Raw genomic sequence first — 22386 nt, forward strand, 5'->3', positions numbered from 1 at the left:
ATTTGAGCTTTGCCTAGGAAGGAGCTGACCAACATGCAGTGACAAGGGACATCTCCCAGATTAGGGAGATGACTTCAAAGGGAGACTGGGTGAGTGTTCAGAGGAGAAATCCACTGAGGGTCACTGCTCAGGCAGAAATGACATCTGGCTCAGGAAATGCCTAGTGCTGAAAACAGTTGGAGGCTGGAAGAGCACTCGGGGAAGTGATGGTTTATGCTTGCCACATTCCTACTCTTCCTCAGACAATTGCTCCCGGTAGCTGCTGGGGACTAGATGGATTTGGGGGCACAGTCAGCACGGCCACTTTTCTGTCAGCTTTTCCTGCTGTGCACTTCCCAGGACATGTGCCAGGACATACACAACTCCAGGGGAGGAACTAGTAAATGCACTTTCAAATTAAACCTGGCCTCCACAGAGGTTCTTGCTAGCCACCCCATCCTTCCCACCCTTTCACAGTGCTTCAGGCCTTTGTGTCCTCAGAATGCACCATGTAGCTTTGCAAAATGCCAAGTGCAGGCCTGCTAGGAGCTCTGTCTTCAGGCACAGGCACAGACCTTGCTGCGCCTGCAGTGTGTGAGAGCCTTGTGTCACTCTGCTGTGACACATCATGGCTCCTGTGCCCCACAGCTGGTGCGGGAGCATCCGCCTCCCATGCCCAGGGTCCAGAGCGAGGATGCATTTGCACCAATGAGGACATGCTGCCTTTGCCACCATGCTCATATTGATAGAGCAGATAACCAACAGAGGTCAGCAAACACACCCATTTCCACATGCCCCTTTTGATTTGCACAAGTACCTGGTTTTTGCTTCCCTTCTCCCTTTTTGTTTGAGCTGCATTTCATCATCTGCTTCAAACATGAGGCCTGACACCTGAGTTCCTCCCCCTGTCTTGAGTGGATCCCTAGGTTTTGCAAACACAAGCGTTTCACAGAGAGTGACTTCTCCTCCATGCTTCCTGCAAGACCCCTCCAACACAGCTTGCAGGCAGCTGGGAGAGGCCCAGGGACATCCATGCAGTCACAAGAATATGCTGCTAATGCGTTTTTTTTCTTAAAGAAGAGGAAAAAAATATTGACATGAAGAACAGATTTTAAAAAAACACATGTTAAATTTAGCCTGTTTAAGGAAGGACAAAGGGTTTTCCTAAGTGCTGGCAGGAATACTGCCCTCACTGCAGCTCTTACCCAGGATCCAGATTATCTGTGCTCCACTGGGGCCTCACAGGAAGCAAAAGACTGGCCAAAAGACTAGAAAGCCTAACTCATCATCCTGGACACTGCCACAGACCCCTTCCTCATGCCTTGCACCCTGACCCTTGCAGGGCTCAATACTTGGACTGGAGACAGCCAAGGGCATGTAGGGCTGTGGCAATGGGTCACTCAACAGTGTGGCCCCCAGGATGAGATACAAAACTTGGCACTGTGGCAATAAAAAAAGGGTTTAAAGTCCAGGGACTTGAGGGAAGACTTTGGAGGCTGTAGTGAAATCTAATTCTAGGTGTCCCTCCTCCCCTTGGGGAAAACGCAGCTCCTATGCTCTGCTCAGCAGGTTTGCCTTGCCCAGACTCAAACCCTGCCAAACCTTTGTCCAAACTGGAGTGTCCAGAGGCCCCATAACCTTGGGGCTGGGGAGCATCCAGTCCACAAGGCCCACAGTGAGTTTGGAGATCAGCAGCCAGAACATCTCCACAGCATCACAATGCCACTCCCAAGGGATGGCGGGTCACGGATGGTTTCAAATAGGGGAATTTTTGCTAGTGGTCCAGCACAAATGTTTGCTTTAGTGTGTGCTGGAGAGAGGGGGGGACAGGCGGAGGACTGCAGCTGCTGAGGGCCAAGAACACTCACGGGAGAGGAATGCCAGAAGAATGCAAGTTTAACGTGCTTTCCTTGTTGCATCCTTTGGGCTTCTGCTCTCCTTTTTGAGCACAGCAGGCCATGAGCCCTGTCAAAGCCCCCACACCAAAATCACACAGAGGCTGAGACAGGGATTCATGGGAAGGCCTGCAGCCACCCTGCCAGACATGGCATGGGAGGAAAAGCCGTCTCCCCCCTTCACTGGCAATGCAGAGCATGCTGCCAGGTCAGTCCCTGCAGCCAGCACTGGAGGAAGCTAGCAAACACCTGCAAGAGCCAGCAATAAGGAACCAGATCCTAGCCCAGCTGCTGCAGCACAACCCCTAACACAGGCTGCTCAAGCCCTTTTGTGCCAAGTCATATCTCTGTGCTGGTGCCCATGCTGTGGCAGTGGGCTGCCCTGTCCACTGTGTTACGATTGTCAGAAAACTGAACAGCAGCAGAGAAATGGAAATGGCAACAGAGCAGGGTAGAGCCCCATTCACTGCCCAAGCCACGTGCCTAGGAGAACCCAGCCCTGCCAGCCTGGCCCCAGGCTCCGGAGGGGAGGTTTCACTGGGCACTGGAGTGATGCGGCACAACCTCCCCTGGCAGAGGGATGTCCCTGCAGGCCTGCTGTCGAGGGGAGCCAAGGACTGGCACTGGCAGTAGTGGGAGAGGCAGCACTGGCAGTGGTGGGAGAGGCAGCACTGGGGGATGCCCCTGCCCTCCTGAGATGGCACCAAGAGGGGAGAGCCAGCACCGGGATCGGGAGAGATGCCTGTGCCCTCCAGACATGGCACTGGGATCATGGGGGTGCCCGTGCCTTCCAGAGCCAGCACCAGGATCAGGAGAGATGCCTGTGCCCTCCAGAGCCGGAACTGGGATCGTGGGGATGCCTGTGCCCTCCAGAGCCAGCACCAGGATCGGGGGGATGCCCATGCCCTCCAGAGCCAGCACCGGGAGGGAAGAGCCAGCACCAGGTTCGGGGGGATGCCTGTGCCCTCCAGACCTGGCACCGGGATCAGGGGGGTGCTCGTGCCCTCCAGAGCCAGCACCAGGATCGTGGGGATGCCCGTGCCCTTCGGAGCCAGCATCGGGATCGGGGAGATGCCCCTGCCCTCCAGAGCCGGCACCGGGAGGGGAGAGCCAGCAGCGGGCGGAGTGCCCATGCCCTCCCGAGCCTGCACCGGGGGGATGCTCGCGCCCTGTCGAGCCGGCCCCGGGGGACGCCCGTGCCCCCAGCGCCGAGCAGCGCCGGCCCCGGGACGCGCAGCCCCGCCGGGACGCGCCGCTGGGGCCGGCCGTGCGCCAGCGGGCACCGCCGCCGCCGCCGCCGCCCCGAGCATCCCCAAGCGGGGCCGCCCCTCCCTCCTCTTCCTCCTCCTCCTCCTCCTCCCACCGGCCGGCCCCGAGCCCCGGCGCCGCGGCCGGCCCAGAGCCCTCGCAGCCGCGGGGCTGGCCGGGGCGGCGGGCGGCGGCGCCGGGCCATGCCCTTCTACAAGCGGAGCGTGGTGGCGCGGCGGGGGCGGGCGGCGGTGCCGCTGGCCGAGCTGCGGGACGTCTGCAGCCTGGCGGCGCTCACCCTGCTCCGCCAGCTCGCCGACCTCTGCGGCCACTCGCTCGCCCTGCTCGGAGACATCGAGGGCGACGTCGCGGCGCTGGGCCGCCGCGCCGGGCGGCTGCACCGCCGCACCGCCCGCCTGCAGGCACTGCTGCGGGGCCGCCCGCTGCGCGGGGCGCACGCCGCCCCAGGTAAGGCGCCCCCCGGCCGGGCAGGGCCGCCTCCCGCCCCCTTTCCCCCCCGCCCTCGGAGCGGCCCCGGGCACCGCCGGGGCGGGGGTCCCTGGGGTCCCTTCCCCCCCCCCTCCCCGGGGGATTGCACGGCCCGAGGGGATGGATCCCGTCGGGGCAGCGCTGCAGGCTGTGCCCCACTCGCCGGGAAGGGGCAGGAAGGCCAGCCTGGCCCCGGGGCTGTGGGGCCGCCCCCCGACGGCCCCTCCAGCTGGGCAGCTCCGAGGGAGGGGATCACTGCTCCTCCCCGCGAGGCAGGGGCGTCTCTGCCTGCTGCCCCCCCCCCCCGACGTGGATGTCTCTGTCTCTGTCCCTGCGTCCCCTCTCCAGGGTGTCTGAACCATGCCAGCTCCTGGTCTTCATGTCTCGCTGGAAGGGGGAAAGAGGACGCTGAAAAGTGGCAGTGCCACCTCAAAGCCCTTTTTGTCACAGTAGCGAAGCCAGGATTGGGAAGTGCATTGGCCTGTTGCGCTTGGGGTGAGATTAGGACAGCTCAGCAGCAGCCTTTTGCTCTGCCTTTCCTTTATTTTTTCTCAGAACAGTGGGCATTTTCCAGGCTGACAGCCAAGCAAGCATTTCACGCTGTGTCCCCTGCTAGCAAGGGCTGCTTCATTCCAGGCTCTCCGGGAAAGCATGGACGCTGGGCTGGGAGAGCTAATCCTCGTGTCCATGCCACCGTCACAGCTTGGAAAGCTTCACCTCACTTGCTGGGGCGGCAGGTCGAGGTGGTTGTCCCCTCACTGTGGTTTCAGCCAGGCTTTAGCTAAAGATCAATGCAGAGTGTCTTCCGCTTGGGTTTTTGTGTGGCCGGGAAAAACAACAAGTTCTAACTTAGGCGTCCTGTCTGCTCATCTGATCTTCTGGCAGGATTTGTTTTTGCCTGATCTGCTTTCATTTCCCATTTCAAGCGTTTCATTTTGGCATAGGCTTCTGTCCTGGGTCAGCACCGGGCAGCATGTTTTGGAGGAGCTTAAATAAGCTCATTTGGGATTTGTTTATAAAAGTTATTTTAAAATATTTTGGTTGGGGGGGGGGGTAGCAGGGGAAAATGTCATTCAGGCACGTTTTCCCCAGAAGCATGATGTATTTCTCGGGCCCTTGGCAGGATTTGTGCCTCTTGTGCTTTCTGCAAACCCCCTTGTGTGTGCTGTTTGTTGCTCCGTCTGTGTGGAGCCTTGGGAAATGACTGCCAGACTCTCACAGCATGTTTCCTGGATGCAGGGAGCAAACTGAGTTCTCAGCCTTGGCCTGGGAGATGCACTCCTGTTGCAAATACTGGTGTAGTAAATAAAAACTTATCAGGGGAAGGAAAAGATTCCTCCTGTCCCGTGGCTCAAAGGGAGACTCGGCTGGTAGAGAACTGTGGTGAGAAGGAAGTATCACTACTGCCCAGCCTGACCTGTGCGGTGGGGCAGTCCCAGTGCAGATGGTTTCCCAAACCTTGCAGTGATGTCACCATCACCGTACATGCTTGACCTGTGTCTCTTGGAGGAGGAGCCGACTGTGACGGTGACCAGATGGTCTCTCGCCATCCGTGCGCGTCTGGCCAGCAGGTTGGGAATATGCACTGTGGACGTGGGAGTTTGGCGCCATTGAGCCAGACGCTGCTGCTTCGGTTGCTACAGGACTCTCTAGGTGGGACTGCGTGGGGTTCAGCAGTGACGGTGCTATCGACCACCCGGGCTGCAACACGCTGCTCAGTCACGGCAGGGTAGTGAGCAAGGAGACAGAGCCGCTGCTAGAGCAGGTTTGTTTTGTAGCCCGTGGGTCATGTTTTTAGATGTCTGTCAGGGAACATTGTGCCTGGAGTTTCTCTTGGACCAACATCACAGTTTAATTTTAAGTGATCTGTGTAACAGAAGGGACAAATAGTCTTCCCATGCTGCAGCTCCTCATTAGAGCCGTGTGAATATGCATGTATGCAGATGTGCATGGAGGGCTCCCTGCGCTGGCAGTCCAGACGGGGGTTGGAGGTGCACAGTGATAAAAAAAGCTTTGTTTTTTTCCTAAGAAAACAGCTCAGGCTGAAAGAAACAAGCAGTGTACGGCACCTGGCATGCTTCCCCTTCAGCTCCCTGCTCCAATGGTGCGGAGACAAAGTTTATTTTTTGCTTTTCTCCCCACTCCAACAGGGAAGCACAACTAGTCCGCCCTCCTGTTCCTTATCCATCTGACACTGCTGTTTTCTGCAGCCTGGCGGGGTGCGGGAGTGTCTGGGTTTTACTGAAGTCTTTATTTAAGGGAAGAACAAAATTCCAGTTGCTGTTTCTATTGCTATTTGTTTTTTTAAAAGCTCCAGCATTAGTCTGTCTCTGGGGGATCATTTCACATGTCTAGAGTGTGGGAACTCTCCCTACAAGCCCACGGCGTCCTGTCATTGCAGGGAGGTTAGGAGACAGCCGAAGGCTGCACTAGAATGTTTTGCACCGACTTGTGGCACCATATTTGAATCCCTTGAGTAAGGAGCAAATGCTTAAGAATATGCTGCTTGCTTTTTTGCCCATTTCCCTTTCTTGAAGAGGATCCAAAGGGAAAAATCACGTTTCTCCTCTCAAAGCAGAGTAAATAGAAAATGTCTTGTCCCCAAGGGACGCAGAAGAAAATCACCCTGGACTGAACATATCCTTGAGTAACCCACTCCCAGGCCTTTATTTGCCCGAGATACAGAGGGCTGGGTTTGTAGCTTTGAATATTTAGCACTCACATGCGCCCACTCACCCTGTGTGCTGTGTCTGAAAGGAAGGCTGCTTGGAGAGGTTTTTTTGGGGAGCTCCTGTGCATGCCTCAAAGGAAGCAGGGGAACAGCTCACTGTGCCCTGCCCAGCCTGCCCACGTGGGGACATGTCCTTTCAGCAGGAGCACACGGAGCTGGCAAGATCTGGGTGCTGTGTCACAGCCATGCCTCGCTAGGATGAGTTAGCCCTCCGCCACTTTGGGACTGAGTGGGTGCAATCTGTCCTCAGTGGTGCTGGGTTCAAAGTCGGTCCAGAGCAGCTCAGTCTGCAGCACCTGCTTGCTGAAATCTCCCCCCGGGCTGCTTTAGTCACATCCTCTGGCTCTTAGTTGACACCGTATGGTGGTAATTAGAGACTTCTTCAGGGTTTTGCAGCGAGTGGGAGTGCTCTAGACATTGCCAAACTCCAGCTAGGAAACCACAATCACTATGTGTGTGTGGGAAAAGGCAGGGCACTCAATCAGCCGTGCAACAGTTTAACAGCACGGCTCCCTCTTTCCACATGTGGTTGGTTTTGCGCTCAGCTGTATCTGGTTTGCCCTTCCCGAGGACACACTCTGCGTCACTTCGGCTCCCTGGTTTTTGCCTCCCAAATTTTGTCAGGATCCTTTTTCTGGCTTCATTTCTTCCTAGGCAGATTAAAGAGATCTTAAACTTCAGGAGAAGTCAGGCTCCTCACTGCACCTCCCATGGCCTGCAAAGGACATTACACAGTGAGCCTCTGGCCGGGGAGCTTGGGTTACTGTTGCACACCTGGATGTGTCCATGCCTTTCTTCCACCCAGGGAGTGTAGAGGCTCTGAGCCATCAGGAACTGTCTTGTCTTCCTGATTAGGAGACGGAGATGATGGTATAGCTACAATGCTGCCAAATGAAGGAATCATACTGCAAAAGGCCAAGGGAACTTTTAATCTGAACCAAAGGCTGAAAAGGCAGCATGGTTGTTTCCACTGTGAGACGGCAGCCAAAGGCTGTTGGATTCCTCCACTCTTATTCATTGGCAGTTATATGAGAGCGGGGAGGGTGCATGCACCTTTCCCCAAGGAGCTCAGAGCATCCTGCGCACAGGCAGCGTCTCAGCAGCTCCAGGATGTTGTCTCCATCAGCATGGTGGAAGCAAAGGCACCCGTGGGAGTGAGCTGCGGGTGTCAACCCCGCTCAGGATGCACACAGCTCTCAGGTGAAGGACCTCATGCTGGCTGCCCATCCCAGCCCTGGCAGCCCTTAGCCCTGAAGGAGGAAGCTGTTTTGCAGCCTAGGAGAGCCCCAGGGTGTTCTGCTTTGCCATCCACCCACGCTGATCCCTGAACAGCCGCAGTCCTGCTCAGGAGCAGAGACACAGCCCCATGGGCGCCAGCTGGGTGACACGAACCAGAACTCCCGGCTCAGCCCTCTCCCCTCAGTACCCAGCCATTCTAGAAATAAATCCCAGCAAAGAACAGGATGGGGCTAGGAGCCGAGAGCTGTTTAAGCCATCGTCCCTGAAGAGCTGTGGGGAAGGTCCTCTGGAAGAAACCCTGGGCTGTGCTGGCAGGAGGAGCTGTTTACTGCTCTTGCCAAAATATGCAGTGTTTGCCGTCCTCTGACCTCCCAGTCTGGGTCTTGAAACAAACCATTGAGAAATCCAGAGCAGTTATCTGGGCTCAGCACAGAGCTCCACAAGCCTGGGGCTGCCAGGCCCACAGCTCCCTCTGCCCGGCTTTCACCTCACTGGGTAGGTAGGGGCTGTCACAGACACTTCCCCCCAGATCTTGTTACCAGTTTCTCTTTAGTTTAAAAAGAAAAAAAAGCCTTTCTGGGATGCTCTAGTGCTTTGCGCTTGCACAGCATCTTCTCCTGGGCAGGGGCCAGTGTGTCCTACCAGCCTGGAGTCATGGGGTTTGAGCAGCCCTCGTTAGCCCCGTGCCTTCAGGATGAGCCTCATCCAGCCACCTGCACTTGCTCTGTCTTCTTCCAAGTGACCGGTCTGTCCAGTGCTGGCCAGGACAGGCTGGCCATGGCTCCAAGCCTTGTGAGGAGCCGTGTCTGTCAGCCTGGAGGCAAAGCAGCTGCTGGAGATGGGGGCTGCAGCCACAGCTGGACTCACACAGCCCCAGAGGTGCACCCACAGGAACCTCCTCCCACCCATGGGCCCTAACAAAGGCCTGAGGTTCCACATTGGGGTGTTGGGAGCTGGTTAGTTCAGCCCCACTCCCTCTGGTCCGGAGCCTTTTCGCAGGCCCTGGGCTCCTCTCTGTGGGGTCAGTGCCCGTCAAGGCAGAGTGGAGATGACAGGAACCTTTCAGCACTCTTGTGATGTAGATAAACAGGGCCTGGGAAGAAGACATTCTGACCCTCATGGGTGAGAAGGGTTTGCCAGCAACCAGTGAAGATCTGGGTTCAGTTTCCATCTGCATCACAGGCATCACTTGCCATTTGCACGTGTGGAGAGCACAGCGCTTTATTCCGAGGCCAGCCCAGACCTGCTGCAGTCTCAAGCAGTTGCTGGGAAGGTGGTCGTGTTATAGGGCAGCAAGGGCTGCTCTGTTTCTCATTGACCATCAGGCAGTTTATTGAAAGCACCTGAATAAGGCCTGCTAACACACGTTCAGAGAGTAGGAGCAGAGGTTTTTGCCTTATCATCACTGAGATGCCAAAGCTGTTTTCAGAGGTTTCCACTCTTGGAGCTTGATGCAATTCAGCCCCACCACAACCCACCGCAGCCTCCTCTCATGGAGAAAGGAGCTCCCAAAACCTTCCAAACCTCCCGAAAGTGCCAAGATTTTTTCTGCACCTATTTTTTTTTTTTAAACAGTGATGATTTCAGCATTGGCAGGGAGAGACAACTCCCCCAAACATTGCATTGGTGCAAATGGGAGGAGGGGAGTTAACCAAGGCTGGAATGGATGGGTTTTGCTGCCAGAGGAGTTGGACCAGGGAACCACACCCTCCCTCTTAACAGGAACCGTCTGAGGGGAGTGGCTCAGAGAAAAAGCAGATAAATGAATAATGTGCTTCTCACATCCAGACTGGCTCCAGCTGGTAGCTGTCTTCAGTGGTGGGCTAATACCTGCTTTCCAGGAAGGCACACTGTAGGCAATGAGATGTTTAAGAGGAGACACCATCACCGCCTTACAGCAGCTTCCGTGATTATGTTGAAGCTACTGCAAGGAAAGACCAGCCTCAGCAGCTTTGTAAACCTCTGTGATTTCAGCAGAGTGGAAGGAATCCACTCCACTGTATTCTGATTTTTCGTGGGACAGGGCAGTGTTAGCCCTTACCATGGATACACCGTCCATGTGATTTCGGGCCCTGCTGCTCCAGGTTTTGGGTAGGAAACGCTCTGGTTGCCTCTGAAGTTGGAGTCCTTAGGGTGTTTTCTCCAGTTTATGTCCTGAGATCTTTCTCCCTCCCCGCTGGAATTTTGCCATGGCTGGAATTCCTCTTCAGATGGACCCAAATGCTCCTATTTCCTATAGAAATGTTTACATGCTTTTAATTGAGAGCCACCCTGCAAACCAGAGAACTGATCTGGCTGACAGTCCTTCCCTGGGGGCTGGGCTGCAGAGCTGCAGTTCTAGTGTGCAGCATGTCCTCAGGCGCAGCACAGTCCTCAGGGCCCCCAGCACCCAGCAGGAGGTGCACAGTGGCACGGGTGAAGGTGCCTGCCGCTGTCCCCTGAAAGTCTTGCACATCCCTGGCATTTGTGTTTCCTCCTGCGTGGGACAGTGACCCCGCAGTATGAGATTAGAAGAGAGGCCTCATTTAGTACCAATATTGCTATAGTAAAGTGGTTTCTCTTGGGAACCACTTACAGCATCAAATTGGCTGTGAATATGGCAGTGGTTACCTTGCACAGACATGTGGATTAGCTTCAAAAATGTGTCTCCAAAGAAGCTTGCATTGTCTTAAGCAGTTTAAAGTACATATTCATCTTCATGTGGAAACAGGAGTTGGAGCTCACTTTTGCAACTCGTTTTCTAAGTCTGAAGATCATCTTAGCACTTAGAGAATTAAAGGGTTTGAGGGTGCACACAGGACTGTTCCTGTTCAAGTAGTTTGTGCAGGTTGTCTTTGCAGTGAGGAGAGGAAGTGGGTTCAATTTGCTGGCTTAACTTCTGATGATGCCAAAAGGGGCATCCTGGATGCAGAACAGCTTCACACTCTTTCCATCAGCCCCTTGCTTTTTAAAGCGCAGATAACTGGTGGAGTTTGTGTTTTGGAGAGCAAGTAATCCTCTGTGACAGGCTGTGGGCCTCTGTCCTGCTTTGAGACGATGCTCCCAGTAGCTTCTCAATGTTGCCAGGTGCTAGACCAAGCTGTGCCATGGGGATCAGATTGGGCATTAGGACAGGCTCCTTCCCCAGAAAGGTGGCAAGGCCCTGGGACAGGTCCCTGGAGAGGTTGGGAGCTCCATCCCTGGAAGCGGCAGAACAACAGCTCCTTACTGACAGGCCTTGCCTTGCTGTTTCACAAAAAGTTCTTTCCATCTCTGTGTGTGCAGCCCCTTGCTTGGCTGCAAGATGTTGCCACTGAGATCCAGGCAGTGACTTCTCCCAGAGGCTGCTGGTGTTCGGAAAGATTTGCAGGTTGGATCCTTTCTAGTTTGAGGGACTAGACTCTACCCTATAAGGGAACTTCTCCCTTGCAAGCTCACCCTACGTTGTCTGCTTAACAAAACTTCAGAGTTGCGTTGTTTCAGGGAAATGTGAGACCAAGTGGTACAAAACTGATGCATTTGGAGAAAGCCACCACCAAAACTGTTTGGTTTTAACCAAAAGTCAGTGTTGTAATGGAAAGTGAGTCTCATCCTGCCACCCCACTGCCTCGCTCTAGGGCCGATTTTCCTCATCCGTTGGCTGGAAAGGCGGGGCCTTCCCCCTTGTGTCATTCCAGCAAGGCCAACAGAGAGGAGAGGGGACCAGCAGCCAGCCCTGCTCCTATGGCAGGGTGGCTCAGAGTGGTGCTCTGGGAGGCATCTCCCCATGGGGAGCCTGGAAAGTGGGACACCGCACTGCCAGGGCTGCATCTATGCTGCAAGATATACTGGGCTGGAGAAATGAGGCCAGCAAGCATGGCACAGCACAGCTCACCTTCATGTGGCCAAACACTGTGGTATTTACTAACAAGCATGCTATTTACTAGCTGTTCTTCCAGTGAGGAAGGACAGGGCAGGCTCGGGCACTCAGAGCCCTTCCCTTCCTGCCTCGCCACTCTTTGGTCCTAGGACCATCTCCAGAAGAGATATTAGCTGTGCTGGAGGCTGAATGGAGCCATAGAGGACAATGGCAGGAGGGCTCAGGTGTTAGATCCTCACCCCATGCTGGCCCCAGAGTGTGTCACATCCTGCCCAGCAAAGTCAGGCTCTCACTCCTGAGGAACAGGGCTGCAATTTCACAGTAGAGCATGCAGAGCTAAGCCAGGGCTGCAGGGTCCCACCACTCTGGTCTAAGGGATGCTTCAGGGGGACAGCTCGAGGGGTTGTTCCTTAGGTGTGCGTCGTGGCCAGCTGGACCGAGCAAGGCAAGCAGCATGTCACCATGCCGGTCAAGGGAGACACATGCAACCCCAAGGTGATCTCTTCAGCCATCTTGAGCATGGGGCCGGAGATGTGCCGTGACCTGCGGCATTCAGGGTGCCCCAGAGCTCTGCTCCCAATGCCACAGCCCAGGCCCTGGCCTCTGACCCCAGCTGCTAGTGAGTGGCCGTTTCAGGAGCGCTGGCAGCACTGAGTTGCCATGGCCCCCAGGCTTGGGCACCACGGCTGCGGCTGGCAAAGCAAACAGGGAGCCCGGCTGGAAGAGCTCGAGCGCCTGCAGGCGCCACAGCCCATGCCTTGCCAACTCCGTGCCAGCTGCCCGCTGAGCCCTGGGCCATCAGCAGGCTTGCCGGGGCATGGGTGCAGGTGGGAGCACGGGAAGGGGATGTTCACGCCAGCTGCCAGCAAGGTGTCCCATCCCCAGAGCTAGCAGCACACCAGCGACCAGCAGTTCTAACCCACAGCCCCTCTTGTCCCACAGCTACCCCAGTGCCCTTCACCCCAGCCCCTCTCTGGGCTCCCTGCTGTCCCCATAGCCCTGTTGATGCTGCTCTGTCCCTTCCCCCACAGCTCCAGGGCCAAGGGCAGAAGATGCCACCCTATTCCTCCATCCCAGGTGCTAGTCTCCCCAGTGTCCTGGTTGGATGCCAGGAACTGTGGCTCGTGCATCCCCCTCACCCACTTCTCCATTCCGCTCCTCCCCTGGGTGCCTGCAGTCTGCACTGAATGATGCTAAGGAAACACAGCATGTGTCTGCAAGGGGCTCCAGCAGCAATATCCTCCCCCTCCACCACCTCCGGCCCTCCTGTCTCGCCACCCCCTCATCTCCTCTTCACACGCAGAGCTGGGCTGGCTCGGCTGTGCCACAAGCAGCAGGTGAACAGAGTTGCATCTTGGAGCCAAGCACCTTCCCTTGCCTCCTGAGCAACGCTGTGGACCCGCCAGTGGGATCCATGCGCTGTGCCAGAGGTAATGCTGTGGGCACAAGGAGGATGGGGAGACGCGGTGTTTGGGGTACTTCCAGCCCTCTCTCTCCTTTGCTCGCAGAGTCCTGGGCTGCTGGGGTTCACGCACAGCATGCTGGAGGACACCTGGCCTCCCAGCACCCTGTCTCTGCAGGCACCCTCCAAGCTTTTGCAGAGAAGGGGCCAACCAGCATCCTCTAGGCCTGGCTGGGCCAGCATGTGAAAGGCTCTTCCCAGCCTTTCCCAGGAGCTGGGCATGGGATGCAGCCCACTCTTCACAGCGGGGCCCAGGGCACCCCAAGTTATCTTGTTGGAGGTGATGCCCACCAGCCCCGGCCAGCCTGGGCACAAAGAGCAACACCAGCACATCCCACAGCCCAACTGGGAAAAGTAGACAACACTGTGAGCAGAGACAGGCTGCTGGGCACATGAGGCTGCTGACTCCTGGCAGGGCAGCATCATCCCTGAGCCATAAAATCCTGACCCAGCAGCCCTGTCATGGACCCTCCCCATGGTTTGGCAGCTGGGGCTGGGCACTGGCTGGTCTCCTTCATCTGTACAACTTGCATCAAGCCCATACAGCTCTGGGCACACTGTCCCCACGCTCTGGGGAGTGGATGAGGCAAGAGAAATGCTGATGAGTCCTGGCTCCATGGGTAGAGCGGACAAGGACGCCTTTTCCAGCATCAGAGGTGTCTGCATATGACAGATTGATGGTTTAGAGTGGCCATGTCCTGCCAAAAATGTGCCGAGTGTCTCCCACACTGTGCATGTCTTGCACGAGTCCCCAGAGGGGACAGCCTCCCGGAGGGCATTTCCCACCGTACTAGACCTGAGCTTTTTGCTCTGTACTGCCTGACTTGTAGGTTTGCGGCTGAAAGGGCTGGGCTGCAAGGAACCAACAGCCAAGGTGTCTCCCGGGCTGCCTAGGTTGATGGTCTCCATCTTGGGAAGGAAATCACCTGGTTGTCACCCATACAACTTTGCCTGTCCAGGGATGATGCCCTGGTGAGGCTGGGCCCTGCCCCAGCGTCTCCCCATCCTTCCTGCCCCAAGCAGATCGAGCTGTCAGTAGCTCTCCCACCATAGCATTTTCCAGAGCATTTCCCTCGGCATCACTGCCACCCATGAGGGCTGTGGCTATGCCTGGCACTACTCAGCATGGCACAAATGTGAGCAGTGGCTGAAAACTGCCAACTTCAGTGCATGCCCTTGTTGCCTGATCCCACCAGCTCACTCCCAACAAGTGCATGGGGGCATGGGGTCCCACCAGGGATGTGGAGCACAAGAGGATGGTTCAGCTGTGGTCCCCTCCGGTGACTCACTGCCCCACCATCTTCACCCAGGAACAGTTCTTCCTGTTTGCTCCCTGACACAGGGCTCTCTTCACTCTGTGGATTCATACCCAGCTCCAAGCATGGCAAGGCCCATGGGGAGGTGGAGCACTCCCAGCTCCTGGGGTCTGTGCTCTCCGGGTAACTGGTGCCCACAACCATGCCCACTTGACATACCCAGCACCGCACACCCGCTGGCATAGAGCCAGGCAGCCCGCCTGGCTGCGGCGTGTGCACAGAAGCCATTAGCTGACAGCACAAAGCCTGAATTTAGCAAGAGCTGGTGCTGCGCTGAATGGGTCGAGTATGTTCATGGGGAGAATTGACTCTTCTTCTCATGCGTGCAAGCCGGCTTCATGTCCCTCCTCCTGAGCGGGCTGTGCCTGGCAGCGAGGACAGCACCTCCCAGGGCACGGCTGCATGGAGGAGCAGCATGCTGGGTGATGGAGGCACGCTGGCCTCCACCAACCCACTGGGCTTGCATCCTGCTCGGCTGAGACCAGCAAGGCAGAGATGCCTCTGTCGGGGGATCAGGCAGGCAGTTCGGGCCCCAGCATGACTGGCAGTGCTGCGTGCACGTCTCTGGGTGAGTACTTGCCGGCACACTTGGGGGTACCTACCACTGCAGGAGCCCTGAACCCCAGCATCTGTTGCGGACCCCAGCCTGGCACGTTGCGATAGCTGACAGCTGTTTGCAGCACTGGGAGCATTAGCAAAGCTGCCCAGCAGTTGGGGAAAGCTGGTCATGGCGGGCAGTGCAGAGATGTCGGGAGCAGGGTCGTTAGCCCCCTAATCTAATCTAATGAAGGTAGATCAAAGCCCCTGGGGTGAATGAGCTAATTCCCCCAGTTAACCAGGCAATGGTTTGTAGCAGCAATTCTCTGTTCCCTGTGCCTCAAGCTGCCTGTGGCATCCGTGCCAAGCAGCACGGCTCCAGCAGGAGCAGGCCTTCTGCTTTGGTGTCCCCACGGGCAGGTGAGAGGATGGGGATGGCTGTGCATGTAGCAAGGGTGCCCTACATCCCCGGTTCAGTGCAAATGCCATTCGCTCGCACGTGCTCACATGCTTGTGTGTGCACACATGTGTCTGAGCATGCATGCATGTGCATGTTGCAGAGGCGAGGAAGCCCCAGGGCTGGGTATGCCATGGGTGCTGGGGTGCTGTGCCACCAGCACCTCACACCTGTTTCTTTCTGGGGGCTGCTCTCCTTCGCGCGGGCACAGCTCAGGGCAGGGGGCACCTTGGCTGGTTTGCGCCTTTCCTGTTCTCTGCCACCGCCACAAAATCCCATAGGAAACATGTTGCTGTGGCTCACAGCAGACACCGGCAAAGTTACCAGCTGTGTAACTGTTGTGCTTGGAGCTGTACGCAAGGAGCAAGTGGAGCCTCCTGGAGAGAGGAGAGTGTCCAAAGGGGACTAAGGAGCCCACTTGGCTCCAACAGGGGCAAAGCACTGGGCCCCCAGGGGATGGGATGGAGCAAGCTCTAGGGGGTCATTTGGCTATAGGGTCTTGCTCCAGGGCTGTATCCAGCCCAGCAGGCCCCAGCAGAGCTGGGGAAGGGGGAGCCCTGGGGTTGCATAAAGCATGCCAGAGTGTGGCTGTCCCCAGGCTCACCACTGTGACCAGGGCTACGCAGGCAGCCACGTCGGCTCTGCAGGCCAGGGGACAGCTGCCATCCATAGGGCAGGCTGCAAAGTGTGGGATTTTCGCTGTTGGTCCCTCCAGCATCCGTTGGTATCTCCCCACGTGTCTGGGCTCACCTTGCTCTGTCGGAAGAACCCTCATGAGGCCACATCCCTTTTCCTGCCAAGCTGAGGGAGCAGATCTCTCTCATGGAGTTTGAGATCTGTGGGTCTGTTCCCCAAATAAGTCTTGACTGGTTTGTTCCCATGGCATGAGGCTGGGCTTCCCTGTCAGGGGCAGCACCCTTGTCTGGCATGCAGAGGGGCTCCCCAGGGTCCTACCCTGGCTGTCGCCCAGTGGCATTTCCCCCTCCCCACCTCTGTGGCCAGGGAGCCAACAGCCTCCTGGGTGGTCCCAGCCGTCAGGCTGCGCGTGGGCTGCAGGGGCCACCTGCAAGGGGCTGCTTGTGTGAGACCAGCTCCAGTCCTACCCATACCGGGAGACTGGCCAAAGCTGGGGGAGGCCTGGATGGCTGCCTCCCGAAAGACCATCCCTGCAGTGAGACACAGCCAGCCTTGGGGCGGCTGGGGGAGGGAGGGCGAGGCGGGGTTGCGGGGCCAGCCCAGGCCACTGCCGGCTGCAGAGGACAAAACATTCCACCAGCACGGTCTGCAAATGCTGTGCATGCTGTCCCTTCCCTCACCAGCCGCGGCGAGTGTGCCGGTACACGGGGCTGCACGAGGTTCGCAGCAGCCTTGGGTGAGGGGTGAAGGCAAGTCAGTGTCAGGGTTTATAACTGTGGTGTCTCCTTTTTTGGTGACAGCAGACAGTGCAGAAGGGGCAGGCAGGGTGTGCAAGGTTAATAGCTGCTGGCCACCTAGGCTCGGGCTGTCCCAGTGCGGAGCAGCGAGCGCAGGGGGGGCATTACATGCACGTGGCAGATGGGAGCAGCAATGGTTATAAGCATCTGTTCATTTATTAGACTTGTGACACAGCTTTTATAAAAGCAAAGGGACTTTTGGAAGACAGAACAGGTCCTTCCTCTTTTGCAAATTGGTGCTGCCATGCCACAGCTTGCTCTGTTCTAGGAGGCTGAGATGCTCCAACTCATTACATCACAACCCATGCTAAGAGAGAAGCCCACTGAGCTGGAGTTTTGCCCCACTGAAGCTGAAAGGAAGCCAGATTTGGGCAGTAGCTGAACAAGACAGAAGGCTTTGAGAACTCAAGGATACCTGAATAAGCTAGACTAGAGGGAGGGTCTCCGAGCTTTTCCAGAGCAGCCAAGATGTTGCTAATGGAAAGGGAGGGTAATAGTGCATGCTCATCTGAGGAGCTGTTTGACAAGCTCTGGCACCCCAGGACCTGTGTTAGAGATGACATCTGACCATAGGAAAGCATGCATGGCAGTGGGAGAGGGAGCTGAGTTTTGTCCTATAAAATTTTCCAGATCTGCTTTCACTGTCCAGCCTGGAAATGGCAGGTCCTATGCATCTTCTGACACATATATGACACATGCATGGTCGATCTGTACATGCACATCAGCTCAGACACATCAAGCTCAGTGCAGCATTTCAGACCCATCTGATTCATTTGCACACGAACAGTTCCTCTGTACGCACAACACATTTTGGATGTGCCAGGCTTGCCACATGGTATACCCAGCCGGTTGCACTTTACAAGTGGGTACACGCAGCATTTCCAACACATCGAGCTCATTTGCACCTATTGATCTGCTCTTGCCCCACGTTTTGGGCACTGGACACTGCATGCATGCATGCACAGCCTTTCAGATGTGCCCAAATCACTGCCTGTGAGTGACTGGTCCATATGCCCAGGAGTTACTTGCCTGAGCTGGCAGACATTCAGAAATTGCCTGAAGCGGCAGGAAAAGACTAACAGGGATTTTCTGCTGCAGAAGGCTGAAGGGTAAGCCGGAGCATGAAGCTAATGTGTACCTATATTGGCAGCCTGCACCTTGGAAAGAGAGCCAGCAGAGGGGTCTGACTTTGCTCCCAGCCTGCCAGCACCAATGCCTTCCCCACTGTGACCCATGCTGGCTCTGTGTGGACACACGGCTCTGTGGACTTTGCAGCCCTTCTTTGCCTGGTTTGTTAGAGCCCTGGGGACAGGCTGTGGATACCTGAGTTGCGTGCATGGAAATTGCTTGTTTCCTGTTTACATGGGTGCTCGGCTCAAGGGCTCCTGGCTGCAGCACAGCTCAGCTCGAAGAAGCGGGATGTGCGCAGGCAAAGGGCTTGGGGGAAGGGATTTGCGCTGTTGAAAATTGCCCTGATAGCTTAGGGTTTCTGCTTACCAGCAAGACAGGTAAAGCACAGGTAGGAAGAGGAACGACTTCTCCAGCTCTCCCTGGAGAGTTTGATATGGGTACGGCACATTACTGTCCAGGGATGTCCCCAGAATTTAGAAGGCCCCAAAGAGTTTGGAAAGCCTTTGATACAGGCCTTGCCATCACTGTTTATTGCTCTGCTCCCCCAGGCCATCTCCAGCCCCTGGGGAAGGACCACAGTCAAGGGAAGATCCCGAGTGGACCCAGGAGCTCTCGGGACACAGAGAGAGGCAGGTCGGTGGATCACGCTGGGCCACCTGGGTGACCATGGTGCAGGCATGTGCTGAGACAAACTGTGCATCCGTGCTTTGGAAACTGTGCCTGATCCTAGTTAATTAAAGGAACTGGGAGAGGGGAGGCTGGCTCTGCCCACAGTGTGTGCTCAGCCAACAGCACACAGGCTGGCACCGTGCAGCCAGGCCCTCTGTGTGCAGGCGGTGGCGTAACAAGCATCTCTCCAGTGGCCCCACAGATTGGGCCACTCACTGCATCTTGGTGAGCTTCCCCCCATCAGCATCTGCCCCCAGGGACCTGCACCATGGCAGTGCCATGTGGGACAGGCTGGCGGGACGCTCCGTCTCCATGGTTCCGCTGTGGCATGCGTCTGCACCAGAGAAATGTAGCTATATCTTTAAGAAGGGCCTGGGCTGGGGTGGGAGAATCATTTCCATGCAGCTTTTCTCCAAGCAAACCTGGATCGAGTTAAAGCGCGGAGCAGCGGAGTTCGCTCCGCGGCCGCTCCCCCACTTCCAGCTCCGGGGAGCAGCCAGCTCGCCTTCTGCAAGGGCACTGCAAGCTGCCAAGGGTGCCATGGGGGCCCTGGGGAGCCAGCAGGGTGCAGGGCAGCCTTCGCCCCCTGATACCAAGCTCCGCGTGGGGAGAGGAAGAGGAAGAGCTGGGTATGTATAAGTTTTATCCTCCTCCCCCGCTTCGCTAGGCTTGCTGTCCTGCTCTGGGAAGGGGGTTGGCAGCTGTGCAGGACCAGGGCAGGGAGCATGAAGAGCGTGGCACTCTGCCATCGCTGATGGAGGGTGCCAGCGGCGGATGGCTGGGGCTCGCCCAGGATCTCCTCTGCATACCAGGGCCTGTCTGAACCGCCTACTTGAGTTTCTTCCGATCCCAGGGTTTGCACCCGCACACACGTTAAGCTATGTGGACGAGAGGACGGGGCTGGGTGGGCACCTCATCGCCTGCCACTCAGAGGAGGCCACATGAAGCATTACAGGGCAGGGACAGACCGACAGGCAGGTGACAATGGGCAGAGCCTTGCGGCTCTGCTGAGCCACCAGCCCCAACCTTGAGTGCAGAGGATGCAGTGCCCTCTGCTCCTTGGGCAGCTCTCAGCATTTATGCCCAGCCCTAGGTCTGGATGTGTCCCTCCTCTTCCTCTCCACCAGCTCTGGCTGGGGCAGGAACATCTCTAGAGACCCCCATCTGGAAGGAAAGGTGTCCAGCATGCCCCTGCATTGCTGCCCACCTCCTCCCTGGTGCCCGACGGTTGCTCAGGGGAGACTCCCCACAATGCCGCATGAGGGGTTTGTGGCTGCAGGCAGAGGTGCGGGGGCTGTTGTCGACCAAGTCCAGGGCACAGGCACTGGCCACATGGGGGGACTGGTTGTTGCACTTTCCTTCCCTCAGCAACTTGCCAACACCATGCCCTGCACCACGATGTGGTAAATAGTGTCACAGGCACCATGTCTCCCAGGATGGGCTCATAAATCACAGCCTAACCAGCAATGATTTTACGGCATGTGGCAGTAGTCTGCGTCGGCAGTGGTTCTCTTGCACAGCAGTTTTCAGGATGCTTTCACTTTTCCTGAGCGGGACATGGCTTTGGTGTCTGGGCATGTGGGGTGCAGGTTGCCAGGGTAGTTGGGGCTGGAGTGTACGCATCCCCTGGGTGGTCTGTGCAGGCCTGACGGCTGAGGCCTTGCATCTTGTCATGTGCTGGTGGCACCGTGGCTATCAAAGGACTCTGGTGCTGAGCTGACCATGTGTTTTCCTTCTCCTGAGAGCCTGTGGGGGTCCCAGAGCAGTGGTCTCTGCCAGCGGCTCAGCGGAGCCTGGAGAACAGACCAGTGTGTCATGGATGTAAGCCAGCTGTGCACCACGATGCTGAGCTCTCAGGCTCAGACATGCGAGCTCAGCACACTGATGCAGCCCCTTGCAGCTGTAGCTTCTGCAGGACAGGCTTCCCCCCAGACGCAGGACCTTGATGACTGGCTCCGGCAGGCTGCTTGGGGTATCGCATGCTTGGTAGGATCCAGATCAGTGACAACCAGAACCACGGGCTCCTCCAGCCATGGGCAGGGCAAACAGGGACTATGGAGGGCACCACGAGCAGCCCCTTCCCCCAGGGAGGATGTGTTAGAGCCCCCTGCAGCTCCTGGGATGCCGAGCAAGGAAATATGTGCTGTGCTGGAGGAATCCCAGGAATGCAGAACCCAGAGGGGACACGAGGTGGCACGGCAGTTTCAGCAGAGCCTTTCGGTAGCTGCAGGCAGATTTCCTGCCAGGGCTGGGCAAGCCGTGAAGAGGCAGCTCTGGACATGCAGGAAAGCTGGGCAAGAGAGCGCAGCCTTCAGAGGGGAGAGCGGTGGGCTGCCAGGAGTGGGGGCCACAGCCCACGGAGCCATGCAGAGCCTGCCTGCAGGGCACCGTGAGTGCAGCTGTGCTCCCCTGCAGCCCAGGGGCTTTCTGAGCTCTGCTGGACCCTTCCGTCTTGGCTGGAACCCTGCTGGTAGTAGGGCCCCACCTAGCACCCACTCTGCTCACAGCACGGGTGCAGCAGGCATGGGACCCATTTGCAGACTCCCGTGGACCCTATGCCCAGGGAGCCGGGAAGTCTGCGTGATGCAGCCCATTCCCCTTCAAGAGTGTGCGCCGAATGTTGTGGCCCAGGTCCTGTTCTCCCCAGCTCTTGGCTTGTGCCCCAAGCCATTGTTCTCCAATGAGCTCATTCGAGTTGCTATTTATTATTTTTTAACGTGGTTTCTTGGCCAGAAAATAATCAGCTTGTCCACTTAGTGAGTGTTTATGGCTTCTTCAAAGAAGCTGCTTTCTCTGCCAGCTGAGGGGCCTGCTTTGGAAATGGAGAGCTGAGAGGTTCCCCCACACCCAGAGACGGACAGAGCCAATGCTGCACAGGCTCTCTCCCATTCCCCCACCGGCAGCAGGGAAAGTGGGAGCGCTGGTGCTTGGGGCTGACAGCACCACACGCACACATTGGGGTGTGCCAGGAGCGCAGCACAGGGCCATTTGGGCCCTTGTGCTTTTGCTGGGCCACATCATTGCATGCCCCTGCACTGCAGGTGCGAAGGACTATCCAGGGAGCAGCTTTGCAGAGCCTGGGGAGCTTGTTTGGGCAGCACGCAACACACAGGGTGGGAAGCACAGGGGTGCCGCACGTACCCATGGAGGTCAGGGAGCAGGGAGGAGGACGCATGGCCCAGGACTTCACCCCAAGAGACGATGTGTGAGCTAGGAGTGACTTGTTGCTCTACTCCCCAGGATAAGGTGGGGAGAGATTGCCAGATTGCCAAATTGCAGCCCCAGCAAGCCACAACAGTGCTATCTGCAGACACACTACTGCACCAATACTGCAGCCTGGTTCAACACCACATGCCTCATCTTGTTTGGGGGTTTGGGGGAATGGGAGAAAATATTTTCTAGGTCAGCATTTCTACAAATTATCCCAGGCTTGTCTTAGTCATTTGTTTTCCTGGAGACTGTGAGAAGGCCAGAGCAAGGTGGGAGTACGTCTGCGCCTCCTGCAGCTCTCTGCCACCAGCTTGGGTACATCACCATCCACAGGGTGTTCCCCACTCTGTAAGGTCCCGCCGCACGATGTTCACAAATTTGCACATGAGATCACCTTGCAGGAGGAGCATGTGCAGGCAGTATTTTATTTTGGCTTGTAGCTAGTTGGTTCTGTCAAGCAGCAAATCAGTCTGAGCGAGAGCAGAGCTGCACGCCGGGTGCTGCCCTGTCCCCACCATGCTGGAGGCCCTCCCGCACCTCTGCCCCAGCGCGGCGGGGCCGAGTCCATGGAGCACAGAGCACCAGCACGCCGGCCGTGGGGAGCCGGGGGTGTGCACAGCTGGGGCCCACGCACAGCTACAGCTGTCACACCCACCTGCTCCCACATCAGTCAGAGAAACCATGTCTTGCGCCAAGTACTGATCCAATTTGTGGCTGTTTCCATAACAACCTCCCAGTGCTTTCTGGTCCTT

The 22386-nt window shown here is 57.0% G+C and overlaps 1 protein-coding gene across 1 annotated transcript in view; it reads left to right on the forward strand.

The window, feature by feature from the left end:
- Positions 1–3325: 3325 nt before the first annotated feature.
- Positions 3326–22386, forward strand: part of NHSL2 (NHS like 2) — a 53291-nt gene continuing 34230 nt past the window's right edge. The window contains exon 1 of the mRNA XM_067304463.1: positions 3326–3590. Within this exon, the coding sequence (XP_067160564.1) occupies positions 3326–3590 (265 nt within the window). The remainder of the gene's footprint in view (positions 3591–22386) is intronic.

Source organism: Apteryx mantelli, chromosome 13, assembly GCF_036417845.1.
Source record: "Apteryx mantelli isolate bAptMan1 chromosome 13, bAptMan1.hap1, whole genome shotgun sequence".
NCBI lineage: Eukaryota > Metazoa > Chordata > Aves > Apterygiformes > Apterygidae > Apteryx > Apteryx mantelli.